This window comes from Mytilus edulis, chromosome 6, assembly GCF_963676685.1.
Source record: "Mytilus edulis chromosome 6, xbMytEdul2.2, whole genome shotgun sequence".
In the NCBI taxonomy this organism is placed as follows: domain Eukaryota; kingdom Metazoa; phylum Mollusca; class Bivalvia; order Mytilida; family Mytilidae; genus Mytilus; species Mytilus edulis.
In genome coordinates this window covers 72,277,632-72,303,603 of record NC_092349.1, presented here as the reverse complement: position 1 = coordinate 72,303,603, position 25,972 = coordinate 72,277,632, and the positions used below count along the sequence as shown (strand labels likewise).

Sequence of the window (25,972 nt, the reverse complement as noted above, 5' to 3'; positions counted from 1 at the left end):
TATAAGTTATCAGTATTTGAATGATTTATACTCACTAAGAATGATGTTATTGGCATGCTATTATGGTTGAGGTCTGTCCTGTTATCTATGTTATTGCCATTCTGTTATGGTTGTGGCATGCCCTGTTATCTATATGTCGCATGAAGAGACAATTTGTGTTTCACGTTACAGCACGGAGTGTGATATCAATAAGTGACAATACATAAGCGTCAATTTGGTTGGTTAATTCTGACATGTGATACGAAATTGCGACTTTTCCAATGGCATCTTAAGGTAAATGGTGACCAGTAAAGGACAAGACAGACTACTTTTTCTTTTATTCGTAACAAATCTTTTTTTAAATAATAGTAAATTCCCCATAAACTCAGTCTCATTTTTCATAAATGGTTTAATATGTCGAGTTGATATCAACCGATATCTAATTCTCACTCTTTATGAAAGCTATTACTGTCGATTCACCATTATTCATGGGATTCCATTTTTTGTTGATTTCGTGGGTATATGTAACCCACGAAATAAAATGTGAAAGTAATTCCCCAAAACCACAAAATTAAATATCAACGAACATGTAAGTTTTCGTTAATCCAACACGAAAATAAATGAATTCACATACTACACATTGTGAATAAGGAAAGCAAGTATGAGATATACAGTAGTTACTATCTCATTACAAAACATGTAGAAAAAATGTAGAAACCGTTCAAAATGGCAATGGAATAAAACTTTTCTCCAATTTTACAAAGAACAATGAGATATGTGAAAACAAAGGAAACTTTTTGCATTTTAACTTGATACATGAAGCACGATTTACTTAGCATTAAACAAATTAACAGCCACGCAGATTTTAGCTTTATTTCGACCAAAATTGTCCCAAAAACTATAAATTTGACAGTAGAATTGTAGCGGGTATATTTAACATGAGATTAATCAAAATATTTCGTCACGCTAAATTTCTGTTAGTTTTGAATGATTAACATGTTAATATTTCAATCGTTTTGTTTAATTTATACAGTTGTTTTGGCAAAGTGAAAATATCTACCAATGAATCGTTTATTTTATTTTACTTTAATCATATATATATCTACTGACCAAAAATAAAACTGCTTATTCAAAGAAAATAGTACCAATGATATCTAAATAATTAAGTCACATAAAAACTCTGCATCTGAAATATATCAATTTTGTAAAGACGCATTGTAAAATGTTGACAGATGCTGTCATTTTATCGATTAATACAACATCTGACCCCCCCCCCCCCAAAAAAAAATAAATAAAAAAATAAAAAAAGAATAAAAAAAAATAAAGAACAAAAGAACAAACAAATAAGGAAAGAAAGAAACGAGGCATTGGGATGAATTTGAATTTGCACCAACCAGCAATTGTTAGCGCCAACATTTGCGTCAGGACAATCTGGAGAAACAGAAGTCGGTTAAAATAATTTGAATTAATTGATGGTAACTGAAACTATCTATCTGCCATCTACCATATGCCCTCTGTCCCCTGTCCCCTGCCCTCTGTCCCCTGCTTAACAAAATAAACATAAATTTATATGTAAAAGTTAAAAATGTCATACGCCCTTATAAACGATGGATTACTTAAGTAAAGGACTGAACATGCATTTATTAACTTAATTATACTTCAAGAAATGAGGGCCTTGACGGGGTTTACATAATAGAGAATAAATGACGAAATCTACAGAAAAATGGGCCAATATTATAAAGAATAGAGATATAAAAGGTCAAAATAAAGAATACAAAAAAATGGTATACAAAATTAAACAAATAAACAAATAAACAAAGGACCCCAAATAGACCCTCATAATGTCTTTTAAATAATTGTCAAACTTAATGTTAACTTTTATAGTAAAATTTCAATAAAAACTTTTAGTAATACTAGATTGAAAACCTTTAACCCACAGGCAGTCAGGTAGACATTCTATTGATTGGATCGGTCAAGTTATACTGTTGGTCCACAATGACAACCAACCTTGTAATTTATTAGGCCTTTTAATTTTTTCAGTCGAGCGTCACCGATGAGTCTTTTGCATCGGTATCTTTTAATCTTTATAAACAATCGTAATGACGAGGTACAGAGAAATACATATTTACAATAATAAAAATAGTTAAATTGGTTCAAAACATTTAATCAACAAAACAATAGGGATGGCTTCACACTAGATTGAGCCTGGAGTGCACACAGCTTTATTAATGATTCTGAGGAAACACGCGTCTGCCGTATACACTTATAATATTGGCGTCTTTGATACAAATTTTTGTTTTACAATACTCGTCTACTTTATACAAACAGAAAAGATTTTCATCAACCACCTTTGGACTCTGTTAGATACTTTTATAGGCTATCATTACACTTTTGTGTTTTTTAGCTTATTTACGCTTGATGAATTATTGCGTGTCTCATGATCGTCCAGTTGCAAATATTTCATGTATATTCAGGACTAGAAGCCGTTTTGGTTCGGCAAAATAGAACGTTTGGAATAAAGGGCAGGACATTTGGGATCCCATTGAAAATTAAGGAATATGTAATACCCGTATAGGGATAGAACTTTAATCTTTTCAATTGTAATTTACGGACCCTCACAGAGTTTTGAAAATTTATTTATATGTAGAGAGCAAGAAACTGTCTTTTTATGAGGCATCGAAATAACCATCACAAGTTCCGAGTATTTATATATCCCGTACAGTCAAAGGGACTCCGTGTCTTGGCAAGGTTTAAGAGAAGACTGGATTGCTATACTCGAGTCGGCCTTTACAAACAATTAGATAGGCGTTTTTTTTTTTTTTTTCGGAAAATTTATCAAACCCGTTAGCTTAAAATTTATTGTTTTCTGTTCACGTGCAAATAAATACTATAATGCCACAATGTTCACGATACGTTTAAACCTTACTTTACTGCATAATTGTATATGCGACTGGTTTTTTTTATGTCATTTCTTATTAAGTATTCAACTCTTCTCATACTTATATCTTTTTATATCCTTTTTTTTATGTTTGTACGCATATATCAACCACATGTACTACCATTTTATGTGAATAAACTTGATTGTAATGATTAATGTTTCGAACCTTATTTGTGTGTATTCAGGATGACAATCGATTGTGGATGTTATATCAATAAAATGTTTGACTTTTGACTTACGACTTTTATTATAGATATATCTAATTGTCGGGGTTTTTTTGTGGTAAACTTAGATGATTTTGGTTGCTATTTCCTACATATTTTTTTCGCATATACCTGTACATTCTTACAATACATGATCAAATGAAATATGAACAGTGTATTATTCTTGATTCTAAATTATCTAACGAGTTAATTTTGATATTAAGTTATTCTTATTAACTCTTGAAATACAAACCTTATATATGTTTTTTTTCTCATAAGGAATGAATTAAAAAAAAAACTCATTCATTACAAATCTCATATTCATTATAATACGTTTATACTTTATGATTCTACTGATTATTTATGATTAATATCAATGATATTTAAAAAAAAAACACACATCATCCCCACTACTTTCAAAATTTACCTGTAAAATTAAAACGGTGACTGACCTGAAATGTGTGACATTTATATAATCAACAGTGGCATCATATTACAGGACTCTATATTAAGTCGTTGTCCTTGATAATCAAACCACCATATCATATCTTTATATGTATTGTCCTTGCATTTTGTGTTTTTATTTGTTGTACAGTTTTCCGAACCTTTTTTTTCAATCAAAGAATGTTTTTTTAAGTGTTCATTTATATATGTTGATTTCTATAATAATGTAATGGCCTCTTAATGGTTACCTTTTTTTTTTAATGTATCGACAAAAAATGAAACTTTTTTTTAAAATTTGATTTGTTTTTAGCTCTCAAATAATTTTTTTCTTTCAGCTTTCCAAACTTTTTATTTTTTAAAGTGATTTCATTATAATAAAATTAATAATGTTTATTTAGGTAAATACATGAAAAGATTCAGAAACATAGCTAAATAAATCTTCCAGGTAAGGTTATGGTTCAGAATATGGGTATATGTAATGCCTTAACCCAAGGACGAGACACGAAAGGAAAAAAGCTTATTCCTCTTGGTGTCATTATAGTGTGAATAATAAATTACATAATTGACCATTCAATAACGTATCAACAGCATCTATGAATTATAAATTTTAAACATTCGCATCAAATCAATATAATAAAATATATAATCTGCTTCTGACATTCTAAGTTCATGCAGAAAATTCGTCTCCTCCAGGAAATATTCTCCGTTTGCATTGAGCAAAGGTAAAGAAGAAAGGCGGGAGAATTTTTAAATGACTTATATGTTTATTATGTTTATAATATTTGTTTTTAATTAGTTAATGACAAAGATATTTTTAATATTTGAAAATAAAAAAATAAGGAGGCAAAACTTACCGCTCGTAACATTTGCTCGGCTTTTTTAACATCAAAAGAGCGAGCTGAAAATATAAAAATAAATGATACTATTCTAGGACTACCATGATTGTACCACCTATATCAGTTTTATTTTTAAATGGTTAAAGATCACTGTCATTATCAAAAGTTATATGACATGATTTTAATTGTTCCAATGGTCGAAATAGAAAGTGGAAAGACACTATTATAGAAAGAGGCTTCTCATAGAGATAGCCTAACCGCATCGAGTAGTCACGTGCTTGTTGTTAGTAGTGAGCTTCGTCTTTTAAAGTTGATCTTGTTAGTTTTGTCATGCTGCTTATTCTTTGTCGATTTAATGCTACAATTGACTGCTGTTCTTGACTCAGGAGCAATTTGGTGCCTGCATGACGTTTGTCTTTTTGTAGAAAAGCCTGTGTTGCCTCGGAATGTCTTTGGTTTTGTGTTGTCGGGTTCTTGTCTTACTACAATTGTTGTCTTTTCCATTGGTTCCGGCATTTGCTTTTGAAGCTGAGATCAGGATTATGGGAGGAAATGTATCTTTCGTATTGAAAAGTAAACAGAGAAAGAATGTATTTTTTTTGCGGTATAGAAAGTGATACCTCTGAGGTTGATACTATAGTCTTGGATTATATTGTGGTGTAGGAAGTAGATATCTCTGAGGTTGATACTATCGTCTTGGATTATATTGTGGTGTAGGAAGTTGATACCTCTGAGGATGATACTATAGTCTTGGATTATATTGTGGTGTAGGAAGTTGATACCTCTGAGGTTGATACTATAGTCTTGGATTATATTGTGGTGTAGGAAGTAGATACCTCTGAGGTTGATACTATAGTCTTGGATTATATTGTGGTGTAGGAAGTTGATACCTCTGAGGATGATACTATAGTCTTGGATTATATTGTGGTGTAGGAAGTTGATATCTCTGAGGTTGATACTATAGTCTTGGATTATATTGTGGTGTAGGAAGTTGATACCTCTGAGGTTGATACTATAGTCTTGGATTATATTGTGGTGTAGGAAGTTGATACCTCTGAGGATGATACTATCGTCTTGGATTATATTGTGGTGTAGGAAGTTGATACCTCTGAGGATGATACTATAGTCTTGGATTATATTGTGGTGTAGGAAGTTGATACCTATGATGTTGATACTATAGTCTTGGATTATATTGTGGTGTAGGAAGTTGATACCTCTGAGGATGATACTATAGTCTTGGATTATATTGTGGTGTAGGAAGTTGATACCTCTGAGGTTGATACTATAGTCTTTGATTATATTGTGGTGTAGGAAGTTGATACCTCTGATGTTGATACTATAGTCTTGGATTATATTGTGGTGTAGGAAGTAGATATCTCTGAGGTTGATACTATCGTCTTGGATTATATTGTGGTGTAGGAAGTTGATACCTCTGAGGATGATACTATAGTCTTGGATTATATTGTGGTGTAGGAAGTTGATACCTCTGATGTTGATACTATAGTCTTGGATTATATTGTGGTGTAGGAAGACCAAGTTGATATCTCTGAGGATGATACTACAGTCTTGGATTATATTGTGGTGTAGGAAGTTGATACCTCTGAGGTTGATACTATAGTCTTGGATTATATTGTGGTGTAGGAAGTTGATATCTCTGAGGATGATACTATAGTCTTGGATTATATTGTGGTGTAGGAAGTTGATACCTCTGAGGTTGATACTATAGTCTTGGATTATATTGTGGTGTAGGAAGTTGATACCTCTGAGGATGATACTATAGTCTTGGATTATATTGTGGTGTAGGAAGTGATACCTCTGAGGTTGATACTATCGTCTTGGATTATATTGTGGTGTAGGAAGTTGATACCTCTGAGGTTGATACTATAGTCTTGGATTATATTGTGGTGTAGGAAGTTGATACCTCTGAGGTTGATACTATCGTCTTGGATTATATTGTGGTGTAGGAAGTTGATACCTCTGAGGTTGATACTATAGTCTTGGATTATATTGTGGTGTAGGAAGTTGATATCTCTGAGGATGATACTACAGTCTTGGATTATATTGTGGTGTAGGAAGTTGATACCTCTGAGGATGATACTATAGTCTTTGATTATATTGTGGTGTAGGAAGTTGATACCTCTGAGGATGATACTATAGTCTTGGATTATATTGTGGTGTAGGAAGTTGATACCTCTGAGGATGATACTATAGTCTTGGATTATATTGTGGTGTAGGAAGTGATACCTCTGAGGTTGATACTATCGTCTTGGATTATATTGTGGTGTAGGAAGTTGATACCTCTGAGGATGATACTATAGTCTTGGATTATATTGTGGTGTAGGAAGTTGATATCTCTGAGGATGATACTATAGTCTTGGATTATATTGTGGTGTAGGAAGTTGATACCTCTGAGGTTGATACTATAGTCTTGGATTATATTGTGGTGTAGGAAGTTGATACCTCTGAGGATGATACTATAGTCTTGGATTATATTGTGGTGTAGGAAGTTGATATCTCTGAGGTTGATACTACAGTCTTGGATTATATTGTGGTGTAGGAAGTTGATACCTCTGAGGATGATACTATAGTCTTTGATTATATTGTGGTGTAGGAAGTTGATACCTCTGAGGATGATACTATAGTCTTGGATTATATTGTGGTGTAGGAAGTTGATACCTCTGAGGTTGATACTATCGTCTTGGATTATATTGTGGTGTAGGAAGTAGATATCTCTGAGGTTGATACTATAGTCTTGGATTATATTGTGGTGTAGGAAGTTGATACCTCTGAGGTTGATACTATCGTCTTGGATTATATTGTGGTGTAGGAAGTTGATACCTCTGAGGTTGATACTACAGTCTTGGATTATATTGTGGTGTAGGAAGTTGATATCTCTGAGGTTGATACTATCGTCTTGGATTATATTGTGGTGTAGGAAGTAGATATCTCTGAGGTTGATACTATCGTCTTGGATTATATTGTGGTGTAGGAAGTTGATACCTCTGAGGTTGATACTATAGTCTTGGATTATATTGTGGTGTAGGAAGTTGATACCTCTGAGGATGATACTATCGTCTTGGATTATATTGTGGTGTAGGAAGTTGATACCTCTGAGGTTGATACTATCGTCTTGGATTATATTGTGGTGTAGGAAGTTGATACCTCTGAGGTTGATACTATAGTCTTGGATTATATTGTGGTGTAGGAAGTTGATACCTCTGAGGTTGATACTATCGTCTTGGATTATATTGTGGTGTAGGAAGTTGATACCTCTGAGGTTGATACTACAGTCTTGGATTATATTGTGGTGTAGGAAGTTGATACCTCTGAGGTTGATACTATCGTCTTGGATTATATTGTGGTGTAGGAAGTTGATACCTCTGAGGATGATACTATAGTCTTGGATTATATTGTGGTGTAGGAAGTTGATACCTCTGAGGATGATACTATAGTCTTGGATTATATTGTGGTGTAGGAAGTTGATACCTCTGAGGTTGATACTATCGTCTTGGATTATATTGTGGTGTAGGAAGTTGATACCTCTGAGGTTGATACTACAGTCTTGGATTATATTGTGGTGTAGGAAGTTGATACCTCTGAGGTTGATACTATAGTCTTGGATTATATTGTGGTGTAGGAAGTTGATACCTCTGAGGTTGATACTATCGTTTTGGATTATATTGTGGTGTAGGAAGTTGATACCTCTGAGGATGATACTATAGTCTTGGATTATATTGTGGTGTAGGAAGTTGATACCTCTGAGGATGATACTATAGTCTTGGATTATATTGTGGTGTAGGAAGTTGATACCTCTGAGGTTGATACTATCGTCTTGGATTATATTGTGGTGTAGGAAGTTGATACCTCTGAGGATGATACTATAGTCTTGGATTATATTGTGGTGTAGGAAGTTGATACCTCTGAGGTTGATACTATAGTCTTGGATTATATTGTGGTGTAGGAAGTTGATACCTCTGAGGTTGATACTACAGTCTTGGATTATATTGTGGTGTAGGAAGTTGATACCTCTGAGGTTGATACTATAGTCTTGGATTATATTGTGGTGTAGGAAGTTGATACCTCTGAGGATGATACTATAGTCTTGGATTATATTGTGGTGTAGGAAGTGATACCTCTGAGGTTGATACTATCGTCTTGGATTATATTGTGGTGTAGGAAGTTGATACCTCTGAGGATGATACTATAGTCTTGGATTATATTGTGGTGTAGGAAGTTGATACCTCTGAGGATGATACTATAGTCTTGGATTATATTGTGGTGTAGGAAGTTGATACCTCTGAGGATGATACTATAGTCTTGGATTATATTGTGGTGTAGGAAGTGATACCTCTGAGGTTGATACTATCGTCTTGGATTATATTGTGGTGTAGGAAGTTGATACCTCTGAGGATGATACTATAGTCTTGGATTATATTGTGGTGTAGGAAGTTGATACCTCTGAGGATGATACTATAGTCTTTGATTATATTGTGGTGTAGGAAGTGATACCTCTGAGGTTGATACTACAGTCTTGGATTATATTGTGGTGTAGGAAGTTGATACCTCTGAAGTTGATACTATAGTCTTGGATTATATTGTGGTGTAGGAAGTTGATATCTCTGAGGATGATACTATAGTCTTGGATTATATTGTGGTGTAGGAAGTTGATACCTCTGAGGTTGATACTACAGTCTTGGATTATATTGTGGTGTAGGAAGTTGATACCTCTGAGGTTGATACTATAGTCTTGGATTATATTGTGGTGTAGGAAGTTGATACCTCTGAGGTTGATACTATCGTCTTGGATTATATTGTGGTGTAGGAAGTTGATACCTCTGAGGATGATACTATAGTCTTGGATTATATTGTGGTGTAGGAAGTTGATACCTCTGAGGATGATACTATAGTCTTGGATTATATTGTGGTGTAGGAAGTTGATACCTCTGAGGTTGATACTATCGTCTTGGATTATATTGTGGTGTAGGAAGTTGATACCTCTGAGGATGATACTATAGTCTTGGATTATATTGTGGTGTAGGAAGTTGATACCTCTGAGGTTGATACTATAGTCTTGGATTATATTGTGGTGTAGGAAGTTGATACCTCTGAGGTTGATACTACAGTCTTGGATTATATTGTGGTGTAGGAAGTTGATACCTCTGAGGTTGATACTATAGTCTTGGATTATATTGTGGTGTAGGAAGTTGATACCTCTGAGGATGATACTATAGTCTTGGATTATATTGTGGTGTAGGAAGTGATACCTCTGAGGTTGATACTATCGTCTTGGATTATATTGTGGTGTAGGAAGTTGATACCTCTGAGGATGATACTATAGTCTTGGATTATATTGTGGTGTAGGAAGTTGATACCTCTGAGGATGATACTATAGTCTTGGATTATATTGTGGTGTAGGAAGTTGATACCTCTGAGGATGATACTATAGTCTTGGATTATATTGTGGTGTAGGAAGTGATACCTCTGAGGTTGATACTATCGTCTTGGATTATATTGTGGTGTAGGAAGTTGATACCTCTGAGGATGATACTATAGTCTTGGATTATATTGTGGTGTAGGAAGTTGATACCTCTGAGGATGATACTATAGTCTTTGATTATATTGTGGTGTAGGAAGTGATACCTCTGAGGTTGATACTACAGTCTTGGATTATATTGTGGTGTAGGAAGTTGATACCTCTGAGGTTGATACTATAGTCTTGGATTATATTGTGGTGTAGGAAGTTGATATCTCTGAGGATGATACTATAGTCTTGGATTATATTGTGGTGTAGGAAGTTGATACCTCTGAGGTTGATACTATAGTCTTGGATTATATTGTGGTGTAGGAAGTTGATACCTCTGAGGTTGATACTATAGTCTTGGATTATATTGTGGTGTAGGAAGTTGATACCTCTGAGGATGATACTATAGTCTTGGATTATATTGTGGTGTAGGAAGTGATACCTCTGAGGTTGATACTATCGTCTTGGATTATATTGTGGTGTAGGAAGTTGATACCTCTGAGGATGATACTATAGTCTTGGATTATATTGTGGTGTAGGAAGTTGATACCTCTGAGGATGATACTATAGTCTTGGATTATATTGTGGTGTAGGAAGTTGATACCTCTGAGGATGATACTATAGTCTTGGATTATATTGTGGTGTAGGAAGTGATACCTCTGAGGTTGATACTATAGTCTTGGATTATATTGTGGTGTAGGAAGTTGATACCTCTGAGGTTGATACTATAGTCTTGGATTATATTGTGGTGTAGGAAGTTGATACCTCTGAGGATGATACTATAGTCTTGGATTATATTGTGGTGTAGGAAGTTGATACCTCTGAGGTTGATACTATAGTCTTGGATTATATTGTGGTGTAGGAAGTTGATACCTCTGAGGTTGATACTACAGTCTTGGATTATATTGTGGTGTAGGAAGTTGATACCTCTGAGGTTGATACTATAGTCTTGGATTATATTGTGGTGTAGGAAGTTGATACCTCTGAGGATGATACTATAGTCTTGGATTATATTGTGGTGTAGGAAGTGATACCTCTGAGGTTGATACTATCGTCTTGGATTATATTGTGGTGTAGGAAGTTGATACCTCTGAGGATGATACTATAGTCTTGGATTATATTGTGGTGTAGGAAGTTGATACCTCTGAGGATGATACTATAGTCTTGGATTATATTGTGGTGTAGGAAGTTGATACCTCTGAGGATGATACTATAGTCTTGGATTATATTGTGGTGTAGGAAGTGATACCTCTGAGGTTGATACTATCGTCTTGGATTATATTGTGGTGTAGGAAGTTGATACCTCTGAGGATGATACTATAGTCTTGGATTATATTGTGGTGTAGGAAGTTGATACCTCTGAGGATGATACTATAGTCTTTGATTATATTGTGGTGTAGGAAGTGATACCTCTGAGGTTGATACTACAGTCTTGGATTATATTGTGGTGTAGGAAGTTGATACCTCTGAAGTTGATACTATAGTCTTGGATTATATTGTGGTGTAGGAAGTTGATATCTCTGAGGATGATACTATAGTCTTGGATTATATTGTGGTGTAGGAAGTTGATACCTCTGAGGTTGATACTACAGTCTTGGATTATATTGTGGTGTAGGAAGTTGATACCTCTGAGGTTGATACTATAGTCTTGGATTATATTGTGGTGTAGGAAGTTGATACCTCTGAGGTTGATACTATCGTCTTGGATTATATTGTGGTGTAGGAAGTTGATACCTCTGAGGATGATACTATAGTCTTGGATTATATTGTGGTGTAGGAAGTTGATACCTCTGAGGATGATACTATAGTCTTGGATTATATTGTGGTGTAGGAAGTTGATACCTCTGAGGTTGATACTATCGTCTTGGATTATATTGTGGTGTAGGAAGTTGATACCTCTGAGGATGATACTATAGTCTTGGATTATATTGTGGTGTAGGAAGTTGATACCTCTGAGGTTGATACTATAGTCTTGGATTATATTGTGGTGTAGGAAGTTGATACCTCTGAGGTTGATACTACAGTCTTGGATTATATTGTGGTGTAGGAAGTTGATACCTCTGAGGTTGATACTATAGTCTTGGATTATATTGTGGTGTAGGAAGTTGATACCTCTGAGGATGATACTATAGTCTTGGATTATATTGTGGTGTAGGAAGTGATACCTCTGAGGTTGATACTATCGTCTTGGATTATATTGTGGTGTAGGAAGTTGATACCTCTGAGGATGATACTATAGTCTTGGATTATATTGTGGTGTAGGAAGTTGATACCTCTGAGGATGATACTATAGTCTTGGATTATATTGTGGTGTAGGAAGTTGATACCTCTGAGGATGATACTATAGTCTTGGATTATATTGTGGTGTAGGAAGTGATACCTCTGAGGTTGATACTATCGTCTTGGATTATATTGTGGTGTAGGAAGTTGATACCTCTGAGGATGATACTATAGTCTTGGATTATATTGTGGTGTAGGAAGTTGATACCTCTGAGGATGATACTATAGTCTTTGATTATATTGTGGTGTAGGAAGTGATACCTCTGAGGTTGATACTACAGTCTTGGATTATATTGTGGTGTAGGAAGTTGATACCTCTGAGGTTGATACTATAGTCTTGGATTATATTGTGGTGTAGGAAGTTGATATCTCTGAGGATGATACTATAGTCTTGGATTATATTGTGGTGTAGGAAGTTGATACCTCTGAGGTTGATACTATAGTCTTGGATTATATTGTGGTGTAGGAAGTTGATACCTCTGAGGTTGATACTATAGTCTTGGATTATATTGTGGTGTAGGAAGTTGATACCTCTGAGGATGATACTATAGTCTTGGATTATATTGTGGTGTAGGAAGTGATACCTCTGAGGTTGATACTATCGTCTTGGATTATATTGTGGTGTAGGAAGTTGATACCTCTGAGGATGATACTATAGTCTTGGATTATATTGTGGTGTAGGAAGTTGATACCTCTGAGGATGATACTATAGTCTTGGATTATATTGTGGTGTAGGAAGTTGATACCTCTGAGGATGATACTATAGTCTTGGATTATATTGTGGTGTAGGAAGTGATACCTCTGAGGTTGATACTATCGTCTTGGATTATATTGTGGTGTAGGAAGTTGATACCTCTGAGGATGATACTATAGTCTTGGATTATATTGTGGTGTAGGAAGTTGATACCTCTGAGGATGATACTATAGTCTTTGATTATATTGTGGTGTAGGAAGTGATACCTCTGAGGTTGATACTACAGTCTTGGATTATATTGTGGTGTAGGAAGTTGATACCTCTGAGGTTGATACTATAGTCTTGGATTATATTGTGGTGTAGGAAGTTGATATCTCTGAGGATGATACTATAGTCTTGGATTATATTGTGGTGTAGGAAGTTGATACCTCTGAGGTTGATACTATAGTCTTGGATTATATTGTGGTGTAGGAAGTTGATACCTCTGAGGTTGATACTATAGTCTTGGATTATATTGTGGTGTAGGAAGTTGATACCTCTGAGGATGATACTATAGTCTTGGATTATATTGTGGTGTAGGAAGTGATACCTCTGAGGTTGATACTATCGTCTTGGATTATATTGTGGTGTAGGAAGTTGATACCTCTGAGGATGATACTATAGTCTTGGATTATATTGTGGTGTAGGAAGTTGATACCTCTGAGGATGATACTATAGTCTTGGATTATATTGTGGTGTAGGAAGTTGATACCTCTGAGGATGATACTATAGTCTTGGATTATATTGTGGTGTAGGAAGTGATACCTCTGAGGTTGATACTATCGTCTTGGATTATATTGTGGTGTAGGAAGTTGATACCTCTGAGGATGATACTATAGTCTTGGATTATATTGTGGTGTAGGAAGTTGATACCTCTGAGGATGATACTATAGTCTTTGATTATATTGTGGTGTAGGAAGTGATACCTCTGAGGTTGATACTACAGTCTTGGATTATATTGTGGTGTAGGAAGTTGATACCTCTGAGGTTGATACTATAGTCTTGGATTATATTGTGGTGTAGGAAGTTGATATCTCTGAGGATGATACTATAGTCTTGGATTATATTGTGGTGTAGGAAGTTGATACCTCTGAGGTTGATACTATAGTCTTGGATTATATTGTGGTGTAGGAAGTTGATACCTCTGAGGTTGATACTATAGTCTTGGATTATATTGTGGTGTAGGAAGTGATACCTCTGAGGTTGATACTATAGTCTTGGATTATATTGTGGTGTAGGAAGTTGATACCTCTGAGGTTGATACTATAGTCTTGGATTATATTGTGGTGTAGGAAGTTGATACCTCTGAGGTTGATACTATAGTCTTGGATTATATTGTGGTGTAGGAAGTTGATACCTCTGAGGTTGATACTATAGTCTTGGATTATATTGTGGTGTAGGAAGTTGATACCTCTGAGGTTGATACTATAGTCTTGGATTATATTGTGGTGTAGGAAGTTGGTACCTCTGAGGATGATACTATAGTCTTGGATTATATTGTGGTGTAGGAAGTTGATACCTCTGAGGTTGATACTATCGTCTTGGATTATATTGTGGTGTAGGAAGTGATACCTCTGAGGTTGATACTATCGTCTTGGATTATATTGTGGTGTAGGAAGTTGATACCTCTGAGGATGATACTATAGTCTTGGATTATATTGTGGTGTAGGAAGTTGATACCTCTGAGGATGATACTATAGTCTTGGATTATATTGTGGTGTAGGAAGTTGATACCTCTGAGGATGATACTATAGTCTTGGATTATATTGTGGTGTAGGAAGTTGATACCTCTGAGGATGATACTATAGTCTTGGATTATATTGTGGTGTAGGAAGTTGATACCTCTGAGGATGATACTATAGTCTTGGATTATATTGTGGTGTAGGAAGATTATATTGTGGTGTAGGAAGTAGATATCTCTGAGGTTGATACTATCGTCTTGGATTATATTGTGGTGTAGGAAGTAGATACCTCTGAGGTTGATACTATCGTCTTGGATTATATTGTGGTGTAGGAAGTTGATACCTCTGAGGATGATACTATAGTCTTGGATTATATTGTGGTGTAGGAAGTTGATACCTCTGAGGTTGATACTATAGTCTTGGATTATATTGTGGTGTAGGAAGTTGATACCTCTGAGGTTGATACTATAGTCTTGGATTATATTGTGGTGTAGGAAGTGATACCTCTGAGGTTGATACTATAGTCTTGGATTATATTGTGGTGTAGGAAGTTGATACCTCTGAGGTTGATACTATAGTCTTGGATTATATTGTGGTGTAGGAAGTTGATACCTCTGAGGTTGATACTATAGTCTTGGATTATATTGTGGTGTAGGAAGTTGATACCTCTGAGGTTGATACTATAGTCTTGGATTATATTGTGGTGTAGGAAGTTGATACCTCTGAGGTTGATACTATAGTCTTGGATTATATTGTGGTGTAGGAAGTTGGTACCTCTGAGGATGATACTATAGTCTTGGATTATATTGTGGTGTAGGAAGTTGATACCTCTGAGGTTGATACTATCGTCTTGGATTATATTGTGGTGTAGGAAGTGATACCTCTGAGGTTGATACTATCGTCTTGGATTATATTGTGGTGTAGGAAGTTGATACCTCTGAGGATGATACTATAGTCTTGGATTATATTGTGGTGTAGGAAGTTGATACCTCTGAGGATGATACTATAGTCTTGGATTATATTGTGGTGTAGGAAGTTGATACCTCTGAGGATGATACTATAGTCTTGGATTATATTGTGGTGTAGGAAGTTGATACCTCTGAGGATGATACTATAGTCTTGGATTATATTGTGGTGTAGGAAGTTGATACCTCTGAGGATGATACTATAGTCTTGGATTATATTGTGGTGTAGGAAGATTATATTGTGGTGTAGGAAGTAGATATCTCTGAGGTTGATACTATCGTCTTGGATTATATTGTGGTGTAGGAAGTAGATACCTCTGAGGTTGATACTATCGTCTTGGATTATATTGTGGTGTAGGAAGTAGATACCTCTGAGGTTGATACTATCGTCTTGGATTATATTGTGGTGTAGGAAGTTGATACCTCTGAGGTTGATACTATCGTCTTGGATTATATTGTGGTGTAGGAAGTTGATACCTCTGAGGATGATACTATCGTCTTGGATTATATTGTGGTGTAGGAAGTTGATACCTCTGAGGATGATACTATAGTCTTGGATTATATTGTGGTGTAGGAAGTTGATACCTCTGAGGTTGATACTATAGTCTTGGATTATATTGTGGTGTAGGAAGTTGATACCTCTGAGGTTGATACTATAGTCTTGGATTATATTGTGGTGTAGGAAGTTGATATCTCTGAGGATGATACTATAGTCTTGGATTATATTGTGGTGTAGGAAGTTGATATCTCTGAGGATGATAATATAGTCTTGGATTATATTGTGGTGTAGGAAGTTGATACCTCTGAGGTTGATACTATAGTCTTGGATTATATTGTGATGTAGGAAGTTGATATCTCTGAGATTGATACTATAGTCTTGGATTATATTGTGGTGTAGGAAGTTGATATCTCTGAGGTTGATACTATAGTCTTGGATTATATTGTGGTGTAGGAAGTTGATATCTCTGAGGATGATACTACAGTCTTGGATTATATTGTGGTGTAGGAAGTTGATACCTCTGAGGTTGATACTATAGTCTTGGATTATATTGTGGTGTAGGAAATTGATACCTCTGAGGTTGATACTATAGTCTTGGATTATATTGTGGTGTAGGAAGTTGATACCTCTGAGGTTGATACTATAGTCTTGGATTATATTGTGGTGTAGGAAGTTGATATCTCTGAGGTTGATACTATAGTCTTGGATTATATTGTGGTGTAGGAAGTTGATACCTCTGAGGATGATACTATAGTCTTGGATTATATTGTGGTGTAGGAAATTGATACCTCTGAGGTTGATACTATAGTCTTGGATTATATTGTGGTGTAGGAAGTTGATACCTCTGAGGTTGATACTATAGTCTTGGATTATATTGTGGTGTAGGAAATTGATACCTCTGAGGTTGATACTATAGTCTTGGATTATATTGTGGTGTAGGAAGTTGATACCTCTGAGGTTGATACTATAGTCTTGGATTATATTGTGGTGTAGGAAGTTGATACCTCTGAGGTTGATACTATAGTCTTGGATTATATTGTGGTGTAGGAAGTTGATATCTCTGAGGTTGATACTATAGTCTTGGATTATATTGTGGTGTAGGAAGTTGATACCTCTGAGGATGATACTATAGTCTTGGATTATATTGTGGTGTAGGAAGTTGATACCTCTGAGGTTGATACTATAGTCTTGGATTATATTGTGGTGTAGGAAATTGATACCTCTGAGGTTGATACTATAGTCTTGGATTATATTGTGGTGTAGGAAGTTGATACCTCTGAGGTTGATACTATCGTCTTGGATTATATTGTGGTGTAGGAAGTTGATACCTCTGAGGATGATACTATAGTCTTGGATTATATTGTGGTGTAGGAAGTTGATACCTCTGAGGTTGATACTATCGTCTTGGATTATATTGTGGTGTAGGAAGTTGATACCTCTGAGGATGATACTATAGTCTTGGATTATATTGTGGTGTAGGAAGTTGATACCTCTGAGGTTGATACTATAGTCTTGGATTATATTGTGGTGTAGGAAGTTGATACCTCTGAGGTTGATACTACAGTCTTGGATTATATTGTGGTGTAGGAAGTTGATACCTCTGAGGTTGATACTATAGTCTTGGATTATATTGTGGTGTAGGAAGTTGATACCTCTGAGGATGATACTATAGTCTTGGATTATATTGTGGTGTAGGAAGTGATACCTCTGAGGTTGATACTATCGTCTTGGATTATATTGTGGTGTAGGAAGTTGATACCTCTGAGGATGATACTATAGTCTTGGATTATATTGTGGTGTAGGAAGTTGATACCTCTGAGGATGATACTATAGTCTTGGATTATATTGTGGTGTAGGAAGTTGATACCTCTGAGGATGATACTATAGTCTTGGATTATATTGTGGTGTAGGAAGTGATACCTCTGAGGTTGATACTATCGTCTTGGATTATATTGTGGTGTAGGAAGTTGATACCTCTGAGGATGATACTATAGTCTTGGATTATATTGTGGTGTAGGAAGTTGATACCTCTGAGGATGATACTATAGTCTTGGATTATATTGTGGTGTAGGAAGTGATACCTCTGAGGTTGATACTACAGTCTTGGATTATATTGTGGTGTAGGAAGTTGATACCTCTGAGGTTGATACTATAGTCTTGGATTATATTGTGGTGTAGGAAGTTGATATCTCTGAGGATGATACTATAGTCTTGGATTATATTGTGGTGTAGGAAGTTGATACCTCTGAGGTTGATACTATAGTCTTGGATTATATTGTGGTGTAGGAAGTTGATACCTCTGAGGTTGATACTATAGTCTTGGATTATATTGTGGTGTAGGAAGTGATACCTCTGAGGTTGATACTATAGTCTTGGATTATATTGTGGTGTAGGAAGTTGATACCTCTGAGGTTGATACTATAGTCTTGGATTATATTGTGGTGTAGGAAGTTGATACCTCTGAGGTTGATACTATAGTCTTGGATTATATTGTGGTGTAGGAAGTTGATACCTCTGAGGTTGATACTATAGTCTTGGATTATATTGTGGTGTAGGAAGTTGATACCTCTGAGGATGATACTATAGTCTTGGATTATATTGTGGTGTAGGAAGTTGATACCTCTGAGGTTGATACTATCGTCTTGGATTATATTGTGGTGTAGGAAGTGATACCTCTGAGGTTGATACTATCGTCTTGGATTATATTGTGGTGTAGGAAGTTGATACCTCTGAGGATGATACTATAGTCTTGGATTATATTGTGGTGTAGGAAGTTGATACCTCTGAGGATGATACTATAGTCTTGGATTATATTGTGGTGTAGGAAGTTGATACCTCTGAGGATGATACTATAGTCTTGGATTATATTGTGGTGTAGGAAGTTGATACCTCTGAGGATGATACTATAGTCTTGGATTATATTGTGGTGTAGGAAGTTGATACCTCTGAGGATGATACTATAGTCTTGGATTATATTGTGGTGTAGGAAGATTATATTGTGGTGTAGGAAGTAGATATCTCTGAGGTTGATACTATCGTCTTGGATTATATTGTGGTGTAGGAAGTAGATACCTCTGAGGTTGATACTATCGTCTTGGATTATATTGTGGTGTAGGAAGTAGATACCTCTGAGGTTGATACTATCGTCTTGGATTATATTGTGGTGTAGGAAGTTGATACCTCTGAGGTTGATACTATCGTCTTGGATTATATTGTGGTGTAGGAAGTTGATACCTCTGAGGATGATACTATCGTCTTGGATTATATTGTGGTGTAGGAAGTTGATACCTCTGAGGATGATACTATAGTCTTGGATTATATTGTGGTGTAGGAAGTTGATACCTCTGAGGTTGATACTATAGTCTTGGATTATATTGTGGTGTAGGAAGTTGATACCTCTGAGGTTGATACTATAGTCTTGGATTATATTGTGGTGTAGGAAGTTGATATCTCTGAGGATGATACTATAGTCTTGGATTATATTGTGGTGTAGGAAGTTGATATCTCTGAGGATGATAATATAGTCTTGGATTATATTGTGGTGTAGGAAGTTGATACCTCTGAGGTTGATACTATAGTCTTGGATTATATTGTGATGTAGGAAGTTGATATCTCTGAGATTGATACTATAGTCTTGGATTATATTGTGGTGTAGGAAGTTGATATCTCTGAGGTTGATACTATAGTCTTGGATTATATTGTGGTGTAGGAAGTTGATATCTCTGAGGATGATACTACAGTCTTGGATTATATTGTGGTGTAGGAAGTTGATACCTCTGAGGTTGATATTTCAGTCTTGGATTATATTGTGGTGTAGGAAGTTGATACCTCTGAGGTTGATACTATAGTCTTGGATTATATTGTGGTGTAGGAAGTTGATACCTCTGAGGTTGATACTATAGTCTTGGATTATATTGTGGTGTAGGAAGTTGATACCTCTGAGGTTGATACTATAGTCTTGGATTATATTGTGGTGTAGGAAGTTGATACCTCTGAGGATGATACTATAGTCTTGGATTATATTGTGGTGTAGGAAATTGATACCTCTGAGGTTGATACTATAGTCTTGGATTATATTGTGGTGTAGGAAGTTGATACCTCTGAGGTTGATACTATAGTCTTGGATTATATTGTGGTGTAGGAAATTGATACCTCTGAGGTTGATACTATAGTCTTGGATTATATTGTGGTGTAGGAAGTAGATACCTCTGAGGTTGATACTATAGTCTTGGATTATATTGTGGTGTAGGAAGTTGATACCTCTGAGGTTGATACTATAGTCTTGGATTATATTGTGGTGTAGGAAGTTGATATCTCTGAGGTTGATACTATAGTCTTGGATTATATTGTGGTGTAGGAAGTTGATACCTCTGAGGATGATACTATAGTCTTGGATTATATTGTGGTGTAGGAAGTTGATACCTCTGAGGTTGATACTATAGTCTTGGATTATATTGTGGTGTAGGAAATTGATACCTCTGAGGTTGATACTATAGTCTTGGATTATATTGTGGTGTAGGAAGTTGATACCTCTGAGGTTGATACTATAGTCTTGGATTATATTGTGGTGTAGGAAGTTGATACCTCTGAGGTTGATACTATAGTCTTGGATTATATTGTGGTGTAGGAAGTTGATATCTCTGAGGTTGATACTATAGTCTTGGATTATATTGTGGTGTAGGAAGTTGATATCTCTGAGGTTGATACTATAGTCTTGGATTATATTGTGGTGTAGGAAGTTGATACCTCTGAGGATGATACTATAGTCTTGGGTTATATTGTGGTGTAGGAAGTTGATACCTCTGAGGTTGATACTATAGTCTTGGATTATATTGTGGTGTAGGAAATTGATACCTCTGAGGTTGATACTATAGTCTTGGATTATATTGTGGTGTAGGAAGTTGATACCTCTGAGGTTGATACTATCGTCTTGGATTATATTGTGGTGTAGGAAGTTGATACCTCTGAGGTTGATACTATAGTCTTGGATTATATTGTGGTGTAGGAAGTTGATACCTCTGAGGATGATACTATAGTCTTGGATTATATTGTGGTGTAGGAAGTTGATACCTCTGAGGTTGATATTATAGTCTTGAATTATATTGTGGTGTAGGAAGTTGATACCTCTGAGGTTGATGCTATAGTCTTGGATTATATTGTGGTGTAGGAAGTTGATACCTCTGAGGTTGATACTATAGTCTTGGATTATATTGTGGTGTAGGAAGTTGATACCTCTGAGGATGATACTATAGTCTTGGATTATATTGTGGTGTAGGAAGTTGATACCTCTGAGGATGATACTATAGTCTTGGATTATATTGTGGTGTAGGAAGTTGATACCTCTGAGGTTGATACTATAGTCTTGGATTATATTATATATGACCACTTTAGAGATGTTGTTGAAATTTTCATGTGGCTCATGAACGTTTTCTTTTTAGATTGATACTATCCTGATAAACTATCACTGACTGAAATTTTTTATATACAACAAAGAATGGGGAGTCAATATTTTGAAGAACTTCATATTTTGGATTAAGCCATAATCAGAAATATCTGACATTTCTTTTTTTTCTGTAATGAGCAACAAATGGTTTTCTAGTTTGAATTGTTTCATGTTTTATCATGCCGGAGCCTTTTTTATGGTAACTATACAGGTTGGGTTTTTGCTCATTGTTTGAGGTCGTGCGCTGAATATAGATGCTTTTTAAAATCTTGATTTTTATTTAGTTGTCTCATTAGCAGACATATAATACCACATCTCCTTATTTGCTATGTGGAGTATTTTGGGGCAAAACATTACATCGAAGTAAATTTGACAATCTCTACTTAGCGATACAAATGTCTTAGATAAGGCATTTTAGCTTATAACGTAGAACTTAGAACTTTATTAATACTCAAGACCGTTGCAATTTTTGTCAGTGATCGTATAGACTACATCTGTCATTAGATTTCAATTTCTTTAACTATGCATTTGAAGGCTGTACATTGACCTATAATGGTTTACTTTTTTTTTAAATTGTTATTTGGATGGAGAGTTGTCTCATTGGCACTCACACCACATCTTCCTATATCTATTTTATATTATCTAATTTTAACCATATACATTCCTTACCTCGAAGAAACTTTTCCACATCGTAATTAATTAGATCTATTACATCCTTTACATTTTCTCTAAACTAGAATTAAAAACAAAATAATAAAAATAAACAATAATATCAGAAAAGTTTATGTTCCAATATGTTAAATCTGAAAAGTTTAAACCCCAAAGCGCAAACTGATAAGAATGACATCCAATCTAGAATGATAACATTTGGAAGAGAGAAAATAGACAACAAGAAAGAGACAATAAACACCTACTCATCACTGCCTTTAAAATTGAATGTGTTACTCTCCAAAGACTTAATGTTCTGGAAATATTTGCCACTGGCCGTTAGACAAACACAATAAATAAATGAGTACTTTTGTTTCCGTCTTCTACAACAGAAACGGATTTCACTGCAGCTTTATCAGTCTAAACACTCGAGTGTGTCTAGAGGTGTATTATAAGTTAAAGGATTATATAGTAAAATTGCGTTTTATAACATGCATACTTGTACCAAATTCAGCCATACAGAATAGACCATGCAGTCGGAGTAAACGCCTTAATATATAATGTGTATACATTTTAATGCTATACTCGTAGATTTAATTCATATCAGGTATAATTAAACTTAATATCATAGATACCTGGACGAAAATTGAGTACGCCAGACGCCAAGTGAAGAGAATATATTAACCATGTTAACATTGAGATGTATAAGGCAGTTTGTATATGCATTTGGCTTCATGCTTTTGGTTGGAAATGTACCGATGGTCTAGAGCGCCGAATACAGTGCGGGTGGTGTTGTCTTGATATCATAACAGCATAAGTTAGAATCCCGGCAAAAAGAAAAAGGACATAAAGCATGACTCGCCGAGTTTTCCCCCTGTTTCGTAGAGAAACGCGGACCGCGAAGAGGACCCTAAAATAGAATCATATTCAAAACAGTGTGGCTGTGGCCATTGATTGACGATCTAAATTATCTCATTGACTAGGACAAATTAGGTGAAGGTTTGTCTGTAACGATCACTGCTCACTATGTACTTTTTAAAGACACTGAAACTGTGGGGTCACCAAAGGTTCTCAAAACCTAAATAAAGTAATTCGAAAAATTAATCAGGAAGGAATAACACGATGTTTTGATTTATATCAATAATATAAATCAAAACCTAAAGGTTATTTCTGATTAATTTTACGATTTTTTGATTATTAAAGGCGTTAAAAACCTTTGGTGACCCCACAGTTTAAATTCTATAATAAGTAAGAAGTGAGCAGTGATCGTTACAGACAAACGTTCACTTAATCTGTCCCAGTCAATGGGATAATTTAGGTTGTCAATCAATGGCCACAGCCACACTGTTTTGAATATGATTCTAAACTGTTTCCCAGAAAGAAATATCAATAATAAACTCTTACTCAACATTGAAGCGGGTAACAGGAGACTTTATTAGTACATGTTCAAATATAGCAAAAAAGTATTGGTGTACTATGATCTGTCAAAAGGTAACGCAGGTGTCCTAAGGTGAGCTAAGTGAGGACGGAAACCTCACGTAGAGTAAAAGGACAAACGCTCACTTGATTTTGACAAATATAGCAAAAAAGTATTTGTGTACCAGTCATTTGTACAGTACATTTGTTTGTAGTTGCAGGATGAATTCATACATGACATTTTTTTCATACATAATATATTATGTGTCATTGATCTGAAAACGGTATTATCTGTCATTGTTGGTGTTACAGATATATACATATCATACCTGTTGTAGGGCCTTTTCTTCTTTTGCTGTTAAAGGCTTTCTCGTGTAATTGTTGTTCAAGTTGATCTCGGAATCGGTCATTTTGATAATTGCTGAAAATTAAATTATTATTCTGCAAATGATCATACAGACTCATATTTTCATTGATTTAGAATATAAAACAGATCTGTTAACAAGGTATATACTTTATCTGGCTTAAAATATATACATACTTTATAAATCTACTGAATTACCGTTTAGAACATGTAGAACTTACAATTTGGAACAACTCCCAAATTAATTTCTAGTTGTCTTCTCTCAAATGCTATTCCTTATATTTTTTTAACGAATTATCAACCACACTTTAAATGGTCAAAAATATCATTAAGTTTAACATGTTTAATGGCAATAAATCATTACAAACTATCACCGTTTCAAAGCCTAACTGCATATTCCAAGCGAGACAAATGTTGTCGATCTTTAAAATAATAGTTAAAATAACTTGCTTAAATTTCACACACTCAGCTTTATTATCCCCTAAAATGTAGCTTTCTTAAGAGGATTTTACATTGAATTAGGTCAGAAGTTATAAAACAACGAAACACTAATTCAAGTCACACATGCAATTTTTTTCTAGTTTAACCCAGTCATTGCACAGTGCATATATGTTTTCCCATCTATTATTATATGTACACAATACACTACTCTCAATGACAACTAATTATTTGTCCGGAAATAAACCTATACAGTAATAATTATACAATCATTTTAACCTTGTAATATTCATTCATGTTACATGTACCTGTAAGAAAACTTACCGATTGAGGCACGTGATCTTAGGTAATACTTTCAAATTCCTGCTTTAGGACATTTCATTCTAAAAATGTAAATCACAAAATACGATTCGGATGTTTTAAAAAGTCTGTTTAAAGGCTCCCTTTCTATGCAAAAATAATATATAGATTATAAGGCTTGTAAACATAATAGTGATTATCAGACCGTTACCTTATGTGTAAGCTAAGCGACGTTATTACGGCAACACTTTTCTATCGTTTTATCTCTTAATTCATTTTTTAATCTATTAAAAATTACCTTTAACAAAATGTTACGTAACGTACCAATTGAACTCAAAGTATCATAGGTAGATCAAATTCGTAGCTAGTACAGATGTCTCTCTTTCTTTTATAGATAAAATAGTTATAAAGATAAAAATATACGACAATGAAATTTTTGTGCAAAAATAAAAACATAAGACTCATACAAGTTGATCATTTAATACTTCTCTTTTCAATTTAAGGTTGTTTATTTATTCGTACGTAAATCAAAAACCACAATTGATGGTTTTAATCATTCTTAACAGGTAATTATATTTTTTCCGAAGTCTCAAAACGTATTGACAATTTGGCTTCTTATAATTGTGTTCATAAAAATGCATACAGACATGCATAATATCTTAGACAAAAACAATGCTGTTTGTTTCGTAGAAATTTTTCACGTGTTTTTGTTTTCAAGCAAAGCTTAAGAAAATACCCAAAGAACTCTTTACCTTGTTGTTCAGTATAGTTTAAATTTTTAAATGCCCCAATAATCCAGTCGGATAAACATGATACATAACAATTAACTTGGTATTTGTAAAGCTTGTAGATTGTATAAATTCTTATAGCTAGAAAAAAGTATTAATGGCCGATAGCTACATGCTCTGTTAAGCACTGGGTATAAACAATGATCAAGCTTATAAAATGTTGTGGTTTAGTAAATCATGAGAACGAAGGAGTGTGAAACAAACAATGCATCTAGAGAGAAAAAGAAAGATAATACCCCGGATGAGGTGCGACAACCAGATAAATAATGATATGTTAAGTGCATACCCAGAGATAGTTCTACTTTAAAAAAAAAGATTAACAATTTTGTTTAAATGAATCATGAGAAACAAGTCATCTATAAATCTATTATTAAATTGGTTCTACGATTTTAAATCATGTTTTTTTCATTAAAACTGAGAAAACATGGCATATATCTTTTTTTTTCGGTTACTTAGCGTAAGTCTATATCAATAGTTTTAAAATGTCAAACCAAT

The 25,972-nt window shown here is 34.8% G+C and overlaps 1 protein-coding gene across 2 annotated transcripts in view; it reads right to left on the bottom strand.

The window, feature by feature from the left end:
- The window catches only part of LOC139528343 (retinal-binding protein-like), a 54,225-nt gene that overhangs the window by 11,550 nt on the left and 16,703 nt on the right, over positions 1-25,972 (bottom strand). For both annotated transcript variants that reach the window (XM_071324283.1, XM_071324285.1), the window contains 4 exons: positions 24,714-24,772; positions 23,917-24,008; positions 22,193-22,256; positions 4,419-4,462 (listed from right to left, as the gene is read on the bottom strand). In XM_071324283.1, the coding sequence (XP_071180384.1) occupies positions 4,419-4,462; positions 22,193-22,256; positions 23,917-23,997 (189 nt within the window). In that variant the 5' untranslated portion in view covers positions 23,998-24,008; positions 24,714-24,772. The remainder of the gene's footprint in view (positions 1-4,418; positions 4,463-22,192; positions 22,257-23,916; positions 24,009-24,713; positions 24,773-25,972) is intronic.